General features: G+C 49.7%; 2 protein-coding genes across 3 annotated transcripts; both read right to left on the reverse strand.

Moving 5' to 3' along the window:
• Positions 1-7016: 7016 nt before the first annotated feature.
• Positions 7017-10003, reverse strand: LOC124698738. 2 transcript variants are annotated; one of them, XM_047231182.1, is made up of 3 exons: positions 9852-10003; positions 8249-8424; positions 7017-7793 (listed from the first exon to the last, which is right to left on the reverse strand). In XM_047231182.1, exons 1-3 carry the CDS (start codon positions 9856-9858, stop codon positions 7263-7265), a joined length of 714 nt encoding a protein of 237 aa, XP_047087138.1. In that variant the 5' UTR covers positions 9859-10003; the 3' UTR covers positions 7017-7262. The 2 variants fall into 2 exon arrangements, with proteins under 2 accessions (XP_047087138.1, XP_047087137.1); XM_047231181.1 differs by having other exon boundaries at positions 9825-10003.
• Positions 10004-11442: 1439 nt separating this feature from the next.
• LOC124695874 (FRIGIDA-like protein 4a) lies at positions 11443-16416 on the reverse strand. Its single transcript, XM_047228680.1, has 4 exons — positions 16003-16416; positions 15099-15903; positions 12720-12892; positions 11443-12371 (listed from the first exon to the last, which is right to left on the reverse strand). The coding sequence occupies exons 1-4, from the start codon at positions 16414-16416 to the stop codon at positions 11634-11636; spliced, it is 2130 nt and encodes a 709-aa protein (XP_047084636.1). The 3' UTR covers positions 11443-11633.
• Positions 16417-21390: the final 4974 nt, after the last annotated feature.

Raw genomic sequence — 21390 nt, forward strand, 5'->3', positions numbered from 1 at the left:
CACTTGTTGCTTCAATCATAATAACTTGTGTAGTAAGTTAGCGCAACTCTAATAATAAATGGTTAAAACTTGTCAACCGTGTGAGTGCCTTTGTAAGTACTTCCTTGCGATGGGGGAACACATCGGCCGGGTTATGTTTGCAGAGTACATAATTTTTAGTTGTGCGCTCTCTCACCTTCTCTGATAGACGAATGTTGTAGAGCGTCTCTATAGGTTTTTAGTGCTTGCGCGCTGCCGCTTAACCCCACCATTTTGCCTATGACGTTCCTCTTGCATCCTCTAAGTCCCCTACGTGCCTCAAGTACAAAGGACGACTGGTTGACGAATGCTTATAAGTCTTGAAGTCTTGTTAAGTACGAACCCGTACTTATTGCTGCTTTGGGACATAACCGGGCAGGTATGAAGACATGTTCGATGAAGGTGACGTTAGCAAGGTTACCCTTCCGGATTGGCCTGTGCAGAGTTATGGACGCCACTGGTTATCTTCCGGACTCTTAGTCCAATTTGTATCTTGTCCGTACTCGGATATATTTGATCTTTTGTATGATTCGGATCTTGTGTTGTATATTTGTATCTTGACTCGTCGGAGTCCTTGTTGTAATATATGTTTCTTGTGGGCTCGATTGTAAACCTGTTGTAATGTTCTTTCTCGTGGTAATTCCTCTGGCATCACGAGTGTGCTTCGTCGCGCACGTCGTGTCGGAGGGCGTCTCAGAATCGATATCGTGCGGATTTCGGCGGGTTCCCTGGGATCCTCATGGTACCGGTTCCGGGGCGTCACACGGTGCTACATAGGGGCCGCAGGCTACAGTAAGGGCCTAGATGTCGTCCTAAGAGCTGTCGCTCGGCCTATCATGTCCCTGTCTACAGCGATAGAAGGACGTGACAAGGACGGTTGCCCGGGGCCCCCAGCGCCTCGGGATTACGTGAGGAGCCGAAGAAGGCGGAGCCGGCGCCGTAGACTCTAGGGACCTCCCTGCAAATATAACGGGCACTATATAAGCCCAGTAGCATCCCCCTTTGGGAGGATCAATCATTCTCACCTTTCATACTTAGAGAAACCACTCGTGAGCTGAGGCCTTCGTCTACCTCGAGCTCGCTCCCAAGCCGGCCACAGCTCTAGGAGAAACCTTGTACTGTCCAATACAACTTATACACATCAGGCACGAGTAGGGGTGTTACCTCCATATGAGGTCCCTGAACCTGGGTATATCGCCGTGTCGCTTGTGCTCATACCCGCCTCCGAAGTCCGCCGTAGGCCATAAGGCCTCAACCACTTGACTTAATCCATCTCATGGCATCTGTCGTGACGATACCACAACAAAAAGGAAACATGTTGTGAATCTACAAAGGGAAATCTAACATTTTTTCCTATTTTACATGCATGACAAGTGGGCGAGGACGCAGTGGTGGCATGTAACTGGGCAACATGGCCAGCGAACGGTGATGGAGCACCAGGGCGTGGCCCGAGGACGCCAACGCCGGTCATGTGAGGACACCATGGCATGGGCCAGGCGTGCACCATGCCCATCCACAGGTTCGTGGCAGGCACAGGGAGTTTGATGAGACACCCGTCGACCTGGCCACCAGTGGAGTAGGGGCCGCTCGAGGAACCGGCCGCGTCGCCGTTCTACTGAACGGCCTTGGATTTTTCCCTTTTGCGGTTGCTGTTGCCCGCGCGCCCGGAGTTGCTGTTGACGGGCGCTAGAGCATGGGCTAGAGGCGGCAGGGCACGACCAGCATGCAGCACCATGTCAGAGGGAGTGGGCGACGCCACGTTCAGCCCTGACTCCTCCATGATCAGAAACGCAAGGCACCGGAGGAACGACGGGAACGGGGCATGCATGGTGAGAATGGGAATCGTGTAGAAGTATCGCGTGTTGAGGCCGCGGAACATTTTTTTTCGAAATGGGAGTATCGCCCCAGCCTCTGCATCCAAAGGATGCACACAACTTTTCTTTATTAAATTATTTGCAAAGATTTACAAGGAAATAGAAAGATCAACTCGAAGCCACCTTTCCAGCGACAACTCGCTATGCCTACAAGAGCGATGAAGGAGTTGACCATGAACAGGGCCGTTACCCTGACAATACACCAACGCACTTCATCTAAAACTGAATGCCTTCCCAAGCCGCCCATTGACGGGTGAGAAGCACAACCAGTCAAGCGGACCCTGAGCGCACGCCAGTACACACTCCATAGAAATCGCTACCGTCGTCTTCCTCGCACACATCTTCAAGAGGGATCACCGCATTGACCTTGCCAGACCTGTCGTCGATGTCACCATGACGCCAGACAGCTCCACTATCCTGCACGCGTCCAGCAGTCCTCGCCGTCTTCGAAACCCCGCAGCTCCACGCCGCTGAGAATCATCGACGACAACGTGGTAGATGAACACCACTCCACCAAAAACCACCTCCATCCAGCCGCTGCTCCAAAAAGATTCCCCAAGAGGTAGCACGACGCAGGGAGCGCCGTCATCGTCCGATCCTGGTTGGATCTAGGGTTTCCCCCAGAGCACACGAGTGAGTTCCCGCGGACTGCGACGACGATGCCTTCAAGAAGGAAGCGACGCTTAACGTCGCCATCGCCCGCCAATCTTGACACGGTTTTCACCGACAGCCGCGAGTCCCCAACTCGGCGAGAGAAAACGGAGAGGCCAGCAAAGATGATGCCTTCGTAGGGGAACGACGCCAATAGCCGCCGCCATCATCCGCCAAGAACGAAGTCAAGGCGCGGTGTTCACCGGTGGTCCCTTCGCCGCTAGCTTGTCGTTGACTAGATCTTCATCGCCGAGGTAGAGGGATCTCGTGATCCGCCACCCCAGCAACCAGCCGACCTCCTCCGGCGAAGAAGAAGGACGCCTCCACCGTCGAACCCAAGGCTGCTGCCCCGGGCGACCTCGTACCGCGGGAGAAGCCCAAGATCATCACCCTGCACCGGCGCGAGGCGGAGGGGATGGCGTTGTCCGCCACCACCAGCCACCACCGGCGTGCCGCCGATGGGAGGCCACGGCACAGACCTGGCCACCGTCCCCGTCCATCCATGCAGGAGGCGGGAGGGCCGCCGTCGCCCCTCCATCCCCGTCGGACCGCCGCCGCCGAGCCATCCGGGAGGCGAGAGGGCCGCCGTCGCGTCATGTGAAGCTCCCTGGCCGCCTTCCCCGCCGCGTCACGAGGGAAGGCCGCCGCCGTGGCCACGCCCCGCGGGCTTTGCCCGGCGACGCCGCCGGTGGCGGCGGCTAGGGTTTGGGGGTCGGGAGGGGGTAGGGGTCCTAAACCCTCAAAGAGGCCGCGGAACATGTTCATCACATGCGCCTTGTCGTCGATGGGAAAGCCGAGGGAGGCTAGTTGCTCGGCGTATTCCTTGAGACGCGTGAAGTAGCACATCATGTTCATGTCGCCCAGCTCCAGGCTGCGAAACGCAGTGCCGAGAAACACTACATGAGTTTCCGCATTGTCCAGGAAGAGCGACTCGACGGAGCGCTAGACACCGGCAGCAGTGGGATGGCGATGGTGGACGAAGCAGAGGATCTCCGGCGACACACGGTTGTACATCCAGGACGTGATGAACGCGTCATCCTGCACCCACTGCGCGTCGAGTGGACCCGGGGCACCATGGAGGTGCTCCAGCACACCGAACTTGGTGAAGACGAGCTCGAACAGGCTGCGCTAGGTGGAGTAGTTGGACGGGATGAGGCTGAGGACGCTGCGACGGGCGCAGCAGGCGCGGCCGCGAATGGGAAAACTGGCGCCGGTGGGATGACGAGTGCCGTCGTGGGCGTGGCGGCCGCCGCGGCTGACAAAGCAGGCGCGTGGGCGACCGACAAAGCATGCACGCAAGTGGCTGCAGGACGAGCAGAGGTGGCAGCCTGATGAGCAGCAGGGGCGACGCTGGTCCCAGGAGCAGAGCTCGAGGCCGAGGCGCCGTCCTGGTCGCGGACGAAGCCTGGTGGAGGAGTCGCCATCTCGCTCACCTGAGTGGGCAGCGGAAGAACGGGCAGAGGCGTATGATACCATGAAGACAGATTAAGCAATGCACCTTAGGTGCTAGTCTCTGTATTGATCAGCTTACATAGAGGATTACATGTACAAGGGCTTATCGTAGTGGCCAAAGAATCGTGTGTGACAGCTGGTCACACCATCACTACAATCGTGAGAACTGAGAACGTGGGAGAGGGAGTGGGCGATCAGGTCAGACGTAGAGGGACAGTATGCGCTAACATCTCATTCCATCGATGATGGCGGCGGAACTATTCGAGGTTGGGGCCTCTTACGCCGCAAGTAGCTACCATAGGATGGGTTTGGTAGGTTGGGCTGAATTCCTACACCACGGTGAGACGGGCGTCCCTACACGTGAACGGGCCACGGGCCATATTCGGCCCAATGTTTGGCATCCTGTGTTGCATCGGTTCAAACAGAAGTGGAGGTGATAAAGTGTTCCATCTCTATTCAGTCAATGCACACAGGCAAAGCTTCTCCTCACCACATTCAAATATGGTGACCTTACCATCACACAAGAGCTCAAACACAGGCATAAGCACAACACACAGTTATACACAACGAACAAAGTATTTAGCATCTAATCCTAGCGTCAGAGTGGTAAGACGCCTACTTAAACATAGCGGAGACTACCTAGGTCCAAAAGCAATGTTCAAAAGCTTCTACATGCCAACATTACAACCACATATGCACAAAAGCAAGTGTTTAACAACCTCCTAGAGGCCAGCACAACTACTAACGGCGATGATCAAATAGCAGCACAGACAAGGATCAAGCACCAACACCTTAACGGTGAGGATCAACATAAGGGTCCTCGCGATGCCTCTTGCAGCTGAAGATGCTGGAGCACAAAGTCTCCTTCCTGAAGGCATCAACCTTGAAGCTGTCATCCTTAGGGGTGAAGACGATCCTGTCGTCGATGCGGAGGCCAAGCCTGGCGGCGAACTCACTCCAGTACTTGATGAAGCCAACGCGCTGGGCCGTCCACTGGAGCTGCACCTTTCACTCGCAGCGCTCGCCCATGTACAAGCATACCTTCATCGGTGGATCATTGTTTTTTAGCTTGTACTTGTTGATCAGGTGTTGCTCCATGTAGGGTGGCACGGCGAGGGAAAGGAGGTCCGGGCTCTCCACCTGCACGAAGAACGCCGGCACCCGCTGCCTGGGAGCGTGCCCCGAGTCGGTAGGGACGGCCGGTGTGACCCTTGGCGCGATGATCTGCCGGTACGCTTCCATGAACCCTTCATTGGGGTCACGAAGCTGCACCCGGATAGCCATGTCCCTTGCGTTCAGTATGAGCCCTTCCGGGAAGGTTTCTAGGAAGAGCCTGTTCTGCAGATGCAATGACAATGCAAAGTTTTAGCCATACTTGCGTTGTCAGCAGCAGCAGAGACAGGGATCAACTCCATGATAGCCATGACAATCACAAGATCGTCATGCCAATGCCAATGTCAAGCACTGTCATGGACATGAAATTGTGAAGTCCATGATGGAGCATGGAAATGTCAAGCAATGTCATGGACTTGACATTGTCAAGTCCATCATGTAGCATGCCAATGTCAAGCTCCATCATGGGGGCATGCCAATGACAAGTCCATGATGTTTGGCATGCCAATGTAAAGTACGACTTGACATTGTCAAGTCCATCATGGAGCTTGCCAATGTCAAGCAATGTCATGGACTTGACATTGGCAAGCTCCATGATGGACTTGACAATTGTCAAGTCCATCATGGGCTTGAGCTTGGCATGACATGCAGCGCTTAACACTTCACATACAGCGCACATTGACATGAATCCTATTAACATGCACATCAATCGGAGCAGATGGATAACTATCTGATCTACAATGTCATCCAATCGATCTATAATAGCATGTACCAGATGAGGGAGCGATTGAGAGTACTTACAATGGGGTGGAGTGAAAGTGGCCCCATCGGAGGAGGAGGAGGACGCGCACCGGCGCCGGCATGTCCTCGAGGAAGTCGCACTCCAAATCCGGGTGGAGGAGGAGGCGGAGGCGGAGCAGCGGTCGTATGGTAGGGCGCCGGTGACGTGGTCGGGAAGCTGGGCGCCGATAGAGCTGTCGGCTGCCGACGAGCACGTGGTCGGCCGCACGGCGACGACGCGAAGCGCGGCGCGTCATTCGGAGCAGCCGGACGCGGAATGCCCCATGGCATCGACGCGTGCATTGGAGTCGACGCGAACCCCGGTGGGGGCTCTATCTCCCTGCTAGAGCTCGGTGCACCTGCCGCCATTGTTGCCGCACTCGCCGACGAAAACCCTAGGGGCAGGGGTGAACAACCCCTGGAGTCGAGGGATCCGCCGATGGAATCTCGGCGGCTTGAAGAGCGGCGACGGCCGCGCTGCGAGTTGCCTTGCCGGCCGGCCTGGTCGCGACCGGCGACGGCCGATTCAACACCGGTACGTGACCTGCATCGATTTGTGCCGCCGAATCGCGTCCGTCGGCCTCGTACTCACGGACGATGCGAAGGAGTGCCTCGTTGGACCTCGTCACCGTCGGTCGGATGGCTGGATCCATCGGCGTTGAAGCGGAAGGAGGCGAGGAGGCCATGGGCGACGATTGATGCGACAACGCTGTGAGTGTCAGTTAGAGAGTTGAATGGGGAGAGAGAAGGAGCGAACCGGTGACTAGAAGTGGGGAGCGAGAGCCAAGAGAATACAGTGTGTCCCGCGCTTCTCCACACGTGCAAAATCGCACGACAACGGGACAGGCCCGCTGGAACCGGTTTGAGTCACAATGCGGAGGGCTTACGGGCAACCAAACGGGCCAATTTTTCCTGCCCGATGCGAGCCTAGAGGTGCCCAGCTTACCAAAGGCGCCAAAAAAAAACGCGGAACTGAAACGATCGCCGTCAATTGCAGCCGCCGCGCTGGAGCTTTTTGCTCCTCCTTCCCGTGCAGCAAATTAACACAAGAGAAAGGAAGCCCCGGCCAGGCAGCCACAACCGTCACAACACACAACGGCACATAGAAACTCATCTTCTGCAAAGTATAATAATGTGAATCTTATTGGCCATACTAAGATTAAGGAAGCTTAAATGTCGAAATGAAAAATGATGATAGATGTCATGCAGGTGGCAATCAGGAAATGTCATTCAGATTTCGGTACAGTACGGTGAAGTTAGAGGTCATAAACTGTGCATCGGCTGTATGCATAAGTAGCAGTTCCGTCCACTAACAAGAGCCAGGCAACACGAATCAGAACTGCAAGATTCTCTCTCTTTCAATTTCGTATATCTTCAGTTAGGTCGATAGGTCGCGTCATCAGGTGCTACGCGATAATAGGGACCACCATATCGAATTGCCCCGCCTCGAACTCCTGGAAATCGTTGGCCGCCCTGATGACCAAATCCTGACCCTGCATTGTATGCAGAATGGGCAAATGAACCAGCATGAGATAACCTAGGCTGCTTATGAAATCTATGATGCATCTTCTGCCGGTAATTGTTTCTCTTGCGCTTCTTGTTTTGCCCCTTCTCCCCTGACTCTTGCCCACTCCATTTTGGCTGCAGCTCTTGTGCCTTGGTTTGCTGCTTCTCTCGGAGCTGCTCTTCCAGCACTTGCAGCTCCTGCTGACACTGCTCTTGCTGCTCTTCATTCAAACCAGGCGAAGAAGCATCTGATAAACTTTGCCTCTTGTGTGCATATTCATGTAATAACCGGGTAATTTCTGCCTTGATGCTATTGCGGTGGACAGACTCGATATTGTACTCATCAACTGCCCTCCATGACAATATTAGAGCATTAACCTGCTTTGTCATGGCCTGATTCTGTTCAAGGAAAATAATCAAAGGGATTAAATCAGTTGGGACGAAAACACATATTTGCATATCAGTATATGGAAGCAAAATTTTATCCTGTGAAGTAGATGCTTTTTTCCAACAGAACTACTTTTCTAGATCTGGTCTGATATTACTAAGAGTATGAACTACTCCACAGCATATTAACTAAACTGCGTTAAATATGCATGCAATTTAGTTCCTGGAAAGAGCTGAAGATTGCTTGTTTCACTTGGTATAACTGAATGTAGATTTGATTCAGAATTCGGTTTTATGACATAAAGGATCTACTACGAGTGCTAAAGAAGACGATTGCATTGTCCAACTCTAGTCACATTCATGCAAACTTAATATGATATCTCCTGTACAATTACAACAAGTCATCATCGAGTAAAGGCTTTTCTTATGCAAGCTAAAGACAATCTTATCCAAGATATAGGACATACCAGAGACTCCGGTGAATCACTTTCCATGCTTAGTATCTCTTGAGCAGTCTTCTTAGCCTTGTCAACATATTCATTCATCATGGAAAGTGGAGGATATTTATCGGTCAAATTCAAAACGCATGCAAGTCTGATAGCATCAAGTTGTTGTCCATTCTGAATCAGATGATTGACTGAGTCTGCATAAGATTGAGTCAAGAACTCAAAATAAGACATGCAACTGGCAAACCTAATAGGACAGAGCTAAAACTCCACTTATAAAATCTAGTACTCCCTCCGGCCCAAATTAATTGGCGAAACTATATACTATGTCCAGTACAAGTGTACTCATGAGCTGCGTCAATTAATTTGGGCAGAGGGAGTAGTATTTAAAGCAGGAGTTTAGGAGTATCAAGATTTCAAAAGATGTTCTGCTACAAGTAATAACTTTTTTTAAGATAATAGAAAGAAGTACTTGCGGCTAAAGAATATGTACAGGCAGTAACTGCAAATGAGACATTGGAAAAAGGCCAACCAGTAACAAACCATACTGTCAGAAGTTAGAAGTTGCATACATGCAAGCTGACAATAGAATATGTATATTTAAGCTTGAAATTAGCAGAGTAGTAGCTTCTTCGCTTGACATAAGTTATGCATCAACACTTCAAAAGCAGGCGATGTTGACTATTATGATTCGGAACTAATATACCAAACATATGTATGTGCATGAATGGCCAAGTGTCAGTTTGACCATGCATCACCAAGATTACATGGAGAAATATGTAATCATCACCAGACAAAAAGAATCATCATGAAAGATAGTGGGATTTGATCTGTTTCTTGTAAAAATTATTGTGTTTTAAATAGGGCAAAAAAATACCAGCTGGATGTAGGATTTTAACATGTACAGCTAGAAGTTGGAAACGTATAAATAATAGTATATTTTATAAAGGATAGCAATCAGCTTCGTCACATTGTCTCTTGTGTTCGTCACAGTTTTGTACTGCAAATGTGCAAACAGTGAAATTACTCCAAAGAGGCTAGTTGTATTTTCGAAAATTGCTCTTGGTGTTGCCAGCTATCATGTTGACTATAATGATAAGGACATGGTACAAGTCCAGATAGTGCACCTTATAGGGACGTGACTCCTTAACTGCTAACATGTTGAATATGTTCATATTTGAAAATTTATGGTGGATACGTTGGTTCACATCCGAAGAGCAAGCAACATTGAGCACCCGTTCACGGGTAGGGCATACAACTAAAAGTATCTCAATAGGCCATATGAAAATGATACCAATAGGTTTGCCATCTTCTGATAATAACTACAATTGCTATTTGTTGAAGTTGAAATTGTTTTGGAGACTGTCTTCAGTGTCCAATACAAATCTGCACGATCGCCATCAAACTGGAGTGCACAACACAATTCATCGGAGGCAACTTCCACAGGGGGTGTGCAGAACAAGCTCAACATCGACAACGTGAAGTGATGACTGACAAGACCGATTTATGAAGAACCGATCATGTAAGCAAAAAAGGACGCTAAGTGGGTTGTACAATACACTGGCTACAACATATCATAAATAAAAGTATGACGTACTCAGTAGTGAGAGGCATCGTAGCATACCAGTCATGGTATGAATTAGTCCAAGATGATTGCAGAGGTCGATGCAGTGCCGCTTTTTCTTGGCCGGGAGGCAGCCAAGGTGATGGATGATCTCAGATGCATCGAATTCCAAGGTAATGTTGTATAAGACAAGAAATCGCAGAAGGCCCCATACGGCCAGCCGGCCAAGGTCCCTGCTACTTTGAGGCTTCCCAATCATCTCCTTCCATTCCTCTGCCAGCCGATTGGCCTGCTCCAGCGTGCCAGCGGACGGCTCGTCGGTAAGCTCTCGGGCACAGTGGAGAAGCGAACCACAGTTATCCCAGTGCGCGTTGTTCTTGGGCTCGGTTCTGACCAAGAAGACCCTGACGGCACCAACGACGAGGGCGTGGGGCTCCGCGGCGCCCAGCAGTGCCGGGAGGAATTGGCTTCGGGCGCGTGAGAATGTCATGTTGCGCCGGTACAACATGTCCACCAGCGTCGAGGTATCCATGTTTACGCACGCCGCCACAAGATCAAGATCCTGCCTCACACCGCCTGCAAATTCCCCATTGCTTCGGTGAGCTGACGACGCCGTTGCGGTCTCCTTGGAATTCTCGTTCTCGTCCTCCTCCTCCTCCTCCTCCTCCTTCTCCAGTTCAAGGCCATGAGACGCCTTGATTGCCCCCTCTACCCTCCCGTTGGCCCGCTCCCCCTCCTCTTCATTGCCCCTCGTGTAGTGCTCGAGGTAGGGCTTTCGGTCCTCGTTCCCCCGATGCTCGACGGGGTCCTCCTCCTCCGTGGTGGTTGGGGCCGCGGCCTGGAGCTTGAGGAAGCGGACGGCGATGGAGGACTGGAGAGAGGAGATGTGGGCGTTGATGTCGTCCCAGGTGAAGGGGATGGGAATGGGGGCGCTGGCGGCGAGGCGGTCGAAGGAGTCCTGGAGGCGCTGCTTCTTCGCGGAGAGGGCGGCGATGGCGGCCTCCAGCTCCGCCGTCGCCGTCGCCGTCGCCATCGGAGGCCGGTCGGACCGGCTGAGGACGGGGGTTGGGGATTCCCGGAACGGAATGGGTGCCGGAGCGGAGAGTGCGGGGTTGGTTGGGGTTTTAGAGTGTGTCAGGCATTCTTCGCTCCATTGCATTCCATCCAATTACTGCTACACCTAGTTTGCTTTTAATGCTTTGTTTGAGTAGTAAACCAGGTTTGAGCCCAACATTGGAGTATTATTTTTGGACTTACTAGGTCATTTCTGAATTCTGATACTGTGGTACATCTACTTTTGCCATGCTTTCTGGTGTACTTTCTGTATAATAGTTGGCATTTACCGTGATGCTCTGTCCTCAGAATCTCAATGCCAATAACTTCTTCAGAATCTCTGCAATGTCTGGACACAACATTTGCATCAAACAAAAAGAAAAGGAAGCACATCGATAACAAAATCAGCTGCCTGATACGCATAGATAGATAGATTCATAAAAGGTACAGTTTCGACGAGAGCGCGATTACACAAGTCAAAAGACATGAAAACTGAGAGCCATTTGCCTAGAACATCCTCCTTGATCTATCATGCTTCTGCAATATGCATGCATTCATGAGGGTGTGGCAAATGCTAGTTTTACGACATTGCAAGTGCTGAGATGCAAAATGAACAAAAAGGTAGTATATACATGTTTCGGAAATAAATACCACATCACAACACATGGGATACTCCCGGTTTTTAAGTAAGTTCACTAATTAACAAAAGAGTAACATCAACGGGGAAATGGCAGGCAATTCTTTGCTACTCCTTACGTCTGACTTGTACTTCACTCACTGCGGTAAGTGTTATCTGGGGTAGAACGACGGATGGCTGTATAAAGGATTTTGCTGGAAAGGATTATATTGAGGAGGTACACCATTTGCTGCAAATGGTCGACCTTGAATTCCCGGAAGATGTGGTTGAGAAGCTCCAGGCATTACAGCAAACGGCTGACGCCCAATGGGACTAATATGTGCCACACTTGCAACCGCAGCTGGTACAGATCTTGAGGAAGGACCAACTGGTGTTGCTAGCTTGGACTGCTTGGTAATGCATGGCCTTGGCTGGTTTAACTGCTGCTGAGGCCTCTGTACTGGCTCAATTTGTTGTTGCTGCTGTTTCTGCTTTTTCGCTTGTGCATTACGGTGCCCTTGCCCCTTATCCTCGTGCCTCTGTTGGTCCTTGCGCTCTTGTGGCTTGTGTTGTGCAAGTTGCTGCCGCTTCTCTTGTGGCTGTTCCTGGTTCCCTTGCAGCTTTCTTTGTTTCCCCTGCACCTGCCTAGCTTCTCCCTCATGTTGCTGCTGCTCCTTCTTGCGCTTCTTGTATCTTTGCTTTTCCTTCTGCAGCTGGTTCTTTTGCTGCTGACATGAATTTAGTTTCGGTGCAGCAGAGCCATTTATTAAATTACGGCTCTTTCCATACTCAGCTAACAAGTTTTTAATTTCTTCCAAGATAGCAATCGATTTGCTAGAATCAGCCTGTTGCTGTTTAACAATAGTACGTGCAAACCATAGATTTCCTATCTCCCTTGTTCTAGCCGGATTCTGTTCACAGGTAGATGCGACATCATTAAATCAACAAAATAATGCAGGTGGTGAAGAAAGACATTGTGCATAAAGAAAAGGATATGTCTGACTCGCTGTACTCAAAGGTGGGGAAAAGGGCAAGAAGACAGTGGGTAGAAATTTTCCAAAAAAAAAGTAAATGCTCAACTTGCATGTCTGCTTAGGGGGTACATTCCATTCTTCCGAATGGCAAATGTGCAAAGGCATCTCAACGGTGGGGCAAATGACAACTTGTAACAACAAATCAACTATGAAGCTCTATCAATTCTCTTACGAGGGTAGTACAAACAGATTGCAATGTAATTGTTTTCTTGTACAAATGCGTACCAGAGACTTGTCCGATGCATTCTTGCTAAATAACTCCAGAGCAGTCCGTTTTGCCTTTTCGATATATCCCTCCAGAAGAGAAAGAGGTGGATATTTGTCCACCAATTTAAGAACCTGCGTGATTCGTATGGCGCTCAACTCTTGTCCATTTCCAACCAAATAATCAATTAAGTCTGCACAAAGATGAGGACATGGAAAACATCAACAACAGATCTTGCACCAAAAATGAGATAATAATTGTACACATGAACACCTTCTGTTCTTCCGAAACAAAGTGCTGCAAGATAAAAGCTACCACAGTCCATATTGTTGTACAGGCACTGCCGCACTGAAGAACAGTGTTAAGATGGTGAACAGTTGGGTCATCAAGCAGGTGCTGTTCAGCAATACACACAAATTTGATGATGCAAAAGCAGTGAGATACTGAGATCTATCATCCAGTTTTCTTTCTGCATCTTTAGTAGCTCTGCTATAGATGAACATCCAAACTAAGTCATAAGATGTACCCTGGCATTATGCCAAAAGACTAAGTGGAATATGTTGGATTTTACCCACGGATCGGTCAAATCAAAGTAGACGACCACACGCGTAGAGAATCTTTCGGACAAAGGCACGTGTCATGCCTTGTTTTTCTCTATATTTCTACTTGAGTATGTATTGCAAAGACTATTGACCTGTTGTGTATAAATACACGACCAAACAACCAACCATAATCTAGAAAACCTACTCGTACACGAATGTTCCCCAAGACAGCCGTACTCAGACTCTACTACGACTCATGTGCAAGCCTACATGCACTCGGACATTAACTACTAACATGTTGTTTCCATGCAAGCCAGCCACACAACGCACGTGCATGGAAGCTTGCTGAATTAAACACTAGCCTAATCAAGATTATTCTAACAATACCCCCCTAATCTCGACTCCTTGTCCTTTGTGCTCCCCGTGACTAGTTGCAAACCAGCGACTTGTCGACTCAACTCAACATATGATCTGGACTCCCAGTCACGCTGCCACGTGGACTACACCTGCCAAACCTAGCGCAATACATGCCGGCTGATGATCACACAGCCTCATGTAGACATGTCCTCATTGAAGAGGTTCACCTTCGCTGGTTCTCGTCCCACTACACACTTGGGCTTGATCTTCTCATCGAGACACGCTTGTCTTCACGTGTGTTCTTCTCCCTAAGTGACACCCGCACGAGACAACCCCTCAACCATGCCACGCTTCAACTGGACACAAACATGACTCACAGATATTATGTTGACTGATTCGTTGGATCACGCAACTACCTCGAGGATGAACTTGACTTGTTGCAACCAATGGTGACACGCCAATGACGTGCCCACCGTATTGTCCAAGCCATTCTGCTGAACAACGATCACCTGCCCCTAGGCGCCAGTAGCAAGTCACCTCTTTGGGGCAGGCGCAGCTTCAAAACCTCAACCTCCCTATGATACCAATTGTTGGATTTCACCAACGGACCAATCACATCAAACTAGACAAACACAGACGTACAAAAATTCTTTTTACCAAAGGCATCGTGACATGCCTTGTTTTTCTCTTTATTTCTACTCGACTCAGTGTGTTATAAAAGCTATGACCTGTTGTGTATAAATACACGACCGGACAACCCGCCATGATATAGAGAACCTACTCGTACACAAACGATTCCCAAGACAAAGTCCTACTACGACGGTCCTACTTGGACTCTACTACGATGCACAGCAGGCAAACAACGAAACGACTGAACCTAGCTAGACTCAGGTGCAAACCTACATGCACTCAGGCACTAACTAGTACTCCCTCCGTTCTTTTTCAATTGACTCGAATTTAGTACAAGTTTGTACTAAATCCGAGTCAATTAAAAAGGAACGGAGGGAGTACAAGCCAACCACAAGATGCACATGAATGGAAACTTCCCTAATTAAGCACTAGCCTAATCAAGATTATTCTAACAGAATATGCCCGTATTTCCCATGTGCACTGCATACAGAATTTCCTGGGTACTTTGTAAAAATGATAATTATTTCTGAGGCCAATGGTGCTATACTTGTGAGAAGCAAACTGAGCAATGCTGATAGTTGTTGGTACGCACAGATCTAATAAAGATCATGAATGTAAAAGGAAAATATCTGATTGGGGGCTTGTTAAACATTTCTTGGACAAGGGGTGTCCTACCTTACCTCATGCACTAAAAGATTCTATATTTATGGTTTATGCTAAGGTCCGGAAGAAGTATATACAGTGTGAATGTTCACTGTCCAGTGGAGGCAGCAAAATTTAATGATATTACCACGAGTTGCTCACCTAGCATATATTGAGTGAAATTGCGTAAGACATTATGAATAAGAATTGACAAAGAATTATTCGTACCATTGATCCTACTGACGAGACCAAGACCATTGCAGAGATCGATGCAGTCCTTCCTCTGATATTTGCGTGGGACAGTGCCAAAGAGACGTATGATCTCCCGAACATCAAATTCTGATACAATGTTGTAAGAAATGAGGAAGTACAGGAAGGCCCATGAGGACAGGTAGCCAAAATCCCCACAACCCCCCTCCTTATCGATCATCTTCTTCCAATCCTTTGCAAGCTGCTTGGCTTGCTCTGTGGTGTGCACAGAAAGCTTGGGTTCGACCAAAGGCACACATCGGATAAGCGTAACACAATTTTCCCAGACCTTGCCGGTCTTGGTGTTTTTGTTGGGCAGAAATCGCCTGACAACATCAAGGATAAGAGCAGCAGCGTCTTTTGCGTGGCGTACTGCCACGAGGTGTTCGTGCCGCGGAATATTATTGTTAAACACGATGTTCACCAGACTTGCGGTGTTCATGGTAGCACAGGCCTTTACAAGACCTTGAAGACCCGGATACACTCCTTTCAACAAACCCTTCTTGGCTTCCTCCATCTCACGGTCAGACTCCTCATGCTCCTCTTCACCTTTCTCTGCCTTGTGGACCTTGTGCTCCTTGTCATTGGCCACCAATTTCTTATGCTCTTTCACCTCCTCTTCTTGAGCCTCTAACATCTCCTCATCGGCCTTTTCCTCCTTGTTTCCCACATTGCTGGCATCTGCATCCTCCTCTTCTTCAACCTCCTCTTCCACTTCTTCAACCTCATCTTCCTCTTCTTCCACTTCTTCAACCTCCTCTTCCTCTTCTTCCACCTCCACCTCCTCAACTACTTCCTCCTCTTCTTCTTCAGCTTCCTCTTCCTCTTCCTCTTCCTCTTCTTCTTCCTCTTCCTCTTCCTCTTCCTCTTCCTCCACTTCCACTTCCACTTCCTCTTCCTCTTCCTCTTCCTCTTCCTCCTCGCTAGTCTCCTCGTCGCCGGTTGGGACTGGTGCGAGAACGGGAGCGGGGCGGGCCGACTCGAGGACCTGTAGCTGGCGGTAGCGCAGTGAGATGGAGGACTGGATGGACGAGATGTGGGCGTCGAGATCGACCCAGGCGAAGGGAAGCGGGAAGGGCGAGCAGGCGGCGAGGCGGTCGAAGGCCTGGCGTAGAGCGTCTTTCTTGGCGGGCAGCGCCGCGATGGCCGCCGCCACCTCCGCCGTCGTCATCGCCTTCGGGGACTGGTCGGCGTCAGACTGCGCCATCGGAGGAGAAGGGGATTGGGATTGGGATTGGGGTTTGGCGGCGGCGGCGGCGGCGGCGGCGGCGGCGGATTGCCCCGAGGCGGACTCCATCGCCACGCCACGCCACGCCACGGCAGGGCAAGGGGGTAGGACAGAGTGGAAACTGGAAACTGACGATGAGTTACGACTACCATTTTTGTTGTTGTTTTTAGCGGATGAGTTACCTTCCCCTGATTCTTGAGCTTCTGGGCCGCCTCGAATGGAAAAGGTGCTATGGGCCTCTTCGAACAGCCGTCCAGAGATTAATTCTAACATATTTACCTAACTTATCCAATATCATGGAAAAACATGTACAATATTGATGCAATATCTCTATGGTATACGTAATACAATCATTGCAACAGACCAAAAACTTGTACACATGTACTCCCTCTGTTCTAAAATAGTGTCACAACTTTGTTATAATAGAGGGAGTAACAAATCACAATATCGTGTATAACATCCACAAAAATCCCCCCAAAAGTTGACCTCCAGTCTTGGTGTCCCCGAGCTCGCCGGCAACTAATCGGTCCAGCCAGAGCAAGATCCGGCGACCTTGGAGTCGGTGCCTAACGTCATATACCATAGAGGCAGTTGGGACCTAGTCTCACAGAAAACATGTCACCCCCGAACCCTCCTAGTTGCGGTCGTGTAAGGGTATTTTACCCTTATCCATTATTTTGGTAACAATGACACTGTTGCTAGAGTAATCGGACTAATACATGCCTATAAGATTATTCTCAGGTATTAGTCTAACAGGCATAATGGTGTATCAATGGAACAAGAAGGTAAAGGGAGACCCCCCACTTCGACAAAAATAAGAAACATCATTTCTGCCTACGGCCGGCATGTGGCCCGGTGGCGCCGGCCGTGGCACCGGCTGGCCCGGTGCCGACCGGCCCTGGCACCGGTGACATCCGGAGCACATGTTCTGTAAGTCCAGAAGATGACCCGGTTCTGGCCCGATGCACGGTCCGGTTCCTGCCAGACGGTCCAGCCCGTGGCCCGGTGGCACCGGCTCCAGCACCGGACCACTCAGCGCAGACTGGCTCCTGCACCGGTGACATCGGGAGCACATGTTTTGTAAGTCCAGATGCCGCCCGGTTCTGGCCTGTCGCATGATCCGGTTCCGGCAGGATGGTCCGGCCTGTGGCCCGGCGGCACCGGCCCCTGCGCCGGATGGCCCGGCCCCAGGCCCGGCAGAACGGCTCCCTCGACTGTTAGCTGAGCTGGACAAGTCACAACGGCTGGATTTCAATAAGACATATATATACCACTTCACCTAGCTCGGAACACTTAGGCACTACACTACAAACTGTTCTTGAGCTCTCTCTCATACTCCATTGATAGAAACACCAAAAGCCTCAGATCTCCCTCCTCCTCCACCCGAACTCGAATCCCTCCGGGGAAAAGATGGAGGAGGCCTTGATCTATAGTTCCACCGAGCCAATTCTTGTTCCCCCTTGTATTCATCGAGATATCTGCTCTCTAGGGTTCCTTGGAAACCCTAGGTGGGCAAAAGAAGTCCGGAAGCATCCGGGTTGTGGATTTGCTCCTGACAAGATTGTGAAGGTTTGGAGGCTGCCTCAAAGTCAACCACAAGTGAGTGAGCTATTCCTTCGTGGGATAGGCTCCGGAGAAGAAGGTGAGCCGTCGTGGCGTTGGTGAATCCTTCGTGGGACCCCCACCTCTCCAAGGACATACCTTCTTGCAAAGGAAGGGGACACGGGAATAAATCTTCGTCTCAGCGTGCTATCGTTTATTCCTAACCGGTCTCTTTACTTGTGCTATATTTGCCTGTGAGAGCCTTCGTGCTTGAGTTACTTGTACCATCATCTAGGGTGCCTCACCTAGTTTGCATTAGGCTCACCTTTATAATTCGCAAAGTCTAATATTGCAAAGAAAGAATTAAAATCTGTAGAAACCTATTCACGCCCCTCTAGGTTTACCATCTCTGAACTTTCAATTGGTATCAGAGCCTGGACTCTTTTTAAGGGCTTTACAACCTTAAGAATGAGATGGATAAACTATTCGAGGGTCATCTGGCTGAAGATTCTAACCTTTCGGTTAAGGAGATGAAATCCAGATTCTTAACATATGAGGCTGAGAAAAAGAAGAAGGAGGATGAAGTCCAAAGCCAAATGGCACAAATGAGTGCCATGCTTAAAAAACTAACGAGTGCGACTTCCAGTGGGGCTCCTGTCCCACCGGAAACTTTCCATGAGGTCAATCATGACTATCCCAAAAATACTTCACCCATGCCTCATATAAACTATAGTGGGAATGTTCCCCATTTTGATGGAACTCACTTTTCCTTTTGGAAATCCTCTATGGAGTCTCATATTCGCAGCTGCAGTGTGGAGATGTGGGAAGTCATCGTTGATGGATACCGAAAGCCTCAAGATCCATTAGGTTGACCTCCACTGAATTCTACAACCGTCAACTCAATGCCTCTGCATGTGACAAGATTAGAAGTGGCATCAACCGCAAGCTCCTGGATCAAGTCAATGACATTGACTCAGCTAAAGAGCTTTGGGATCGGATTGTAGTACTCCAAGAGGGAACCAAATCTGATCCAAAAGGCTCTCTATGAGTCAGCAAAGACAGAGGAAGCTCTTTTTATGATTAGAGAAGGAGAATCCATAGCTGATGCCTACGAAAGGCTTGGTGCTCTTCGAGTAAAGGTCAAGGGCCTTGGATGTGAAAAGTATAATGATGGTTTTGATGGGATTCGTAGCATAGAAAACAAAAAAATTCCTACCGCAAGAACGAAAAACCAAGCCAAGATGCAATCTAGAAGATGGTAGCAACGAGGGGATCACGAGACTAACCCTTGAAGATTTCCAAAGCCTACGAGATTAGATCTCGTTGTTGCAGAAGATGATCACTTGCCGCTTTCAAAAGCGCGTAGAAGATCTTGACGGTGCCACAATCGGGCAGCACCTCCGTACTCGGTCACACGTTCGGTGTTGATGAAGACGTCCTTCTCCCTGTTCCAGCGGGCAGCGGAAGTAGTAGATCCTCCTCGGAATCCCGGCAGCACGACGGCGTGGTGGCGGTGGTGGTGGAGATCTCCGGCAGGGCTTCGCCAAAGCGTATGCGGGAGAGGTGGAGGAGGAGGGCGGCTAGGGTTTGGGGAGAGGGGGGCGCCGGCCTCAATGGGGTGCGGCCAAGGTGGCTTGGTGTGGCCGGCCCCCTCCCCTTGTCCCTCATTATATAGGTGGAACCCCCAAGAGTTTGCCTCAAAGTCTTCGAATAAGACCCCAACACAAAACTTGCCATAAGGACGAAACCTACCCAAGGTGGGACTCCTACTCAAGGTGGGACTCCCACCCCTTCCTTGGGGGGGTGGCCGGCCACCTATGGTGGAGTCCACCCTGAACTCCTCCACCCCTTGGTTGGCCGGCCATGCTAGGTGGAGTCCCTCCGGGACTCCACCTTCCATGGTGATTTCTTCCGGACTTTTCTAGAACCTTCTAGAACCTTCCATAAATGCACCGGATCATTTTCAAACTTAGAAAATGACTTCCTATATATGAATCTTATTCTCCGGACCATTCCGGACCTCCTCGTGATGTCCTGGATCCCATCCGAAACTCCGAACAAAACTTCGAACTCCATTCCATATTCCATATCTACTTAAACGACATCCAACCTTAAGTGTGTCACCCTACGGTTCGTGAACTATGCAGACATGGTTGAGACTTCTCTCCGACCAATAACCAATAGCGGGATCTGGAGATCCATAATGGCTCCCACATATTCAATGATGACTTAGTGATCGAGTGAACCATTTACATACGATACCGATTCCCTTTGTCACGTGATATTTTACTTGTCCGAGGTTTGATCATCGGTATCTATATACCTCGTTCAACCTCGTCTCCGACAAGTACTCTTTAATCGTACCGTGGTATGTCATCTCTTATGAACCATTGATGTCTACGCACGCTTCTATTCCTGTAGACAGTGTTGGGCCTCCAAGAGCAGAGGTTTGTAGAACAGCAGCAAGTTTCCCTTAAGTGAATCACCCAAGGTTTATCGAACTCGGGGAGGTAGAGGTCAAAGATATCCCTCTCAAGCAACCCTGCAATTAAGATACAAGAAGTCTCTTGTGTCCCCAACACACCTAATACACTTGTCGGATGTATAGGTGCACTAGTTCGGCGAAGAGATAGTGAAATACAAGTAATATGGATGATTGTAAGTAGTAATTGCAATCTGAAATAAAGATGGCAGCAAGCAAACATGTAACGAACTTGTTGGAAACGGTGTTTCAATGCTTAGAAACAAGGCCTAGGGATCATACTTTCACTAGTGGACACTCTCAACAATGATCACATAAATAAATAACTTCTCTTCACTTGTGCTACTTTCTCACACTCTCTTGTTGGATAACAAACACCATTCATTGTGTAGGGCTACAAGAGCACCCTCAAGCCGGAGTAAACAAGCTCCACAACTTCATAAAGGAATCACACACGATGCGCACACTTGTCACCGTCACATCGTGGAGAGTAATTCCGGAGTTCATATTAAAGTAACCTCTAGAGTGCATAGTAATAGTTAACTTCATAATCTACAAGAGATTACAATCATAACCTACGCCAAGTACAACATGATGCACACACTGTCAACATTACATCATGGAGGAGGAATAGACTACTTTAATAACATCACTAGAGTAGCACATAGATTAATAGTGATACAAAGCTCATGATCACATAAAGATCACACCATGGGAGAGAGAGATGAACCACATAGCTACCGGTAGAGCCCTCAGCCTCGGGGAGAACTACTCCCTCCTCATCATGGGAGACAGCAACGGCGATGAAGATGGCGGTGGTGTCGATGGAGATGACTCCGGGGGCAATTCCCCGTCCCGGCGGCGTGCCGGAACAGAGACTTCTGTCCCCCAAAACGGAGTTTCGCGATGGCGGCGGCGTCCCTAGAGTCTTTCTGGAGTTTCGTCAATTGGTGTAGGTGTTGGAGATATGCCCAAGAGGCAATAATAAAATGGTTATTATAATATATCTTTGTGTTTAT

This window comes from Lolium rigidum, chromosome 3 (assembly GCF_022539505.1).
Source record: "Lolium rigidum isolate FL_2022 chromosome 3, APGP_CSIRO_Lrig_0.1, whole genome shotgun sequence".
NCBI lineage: Eukaryota > Viridiplantae > Streptophyta > Magnoliopsida > Poales > Poaceae > Lolium > Lolium rigidum.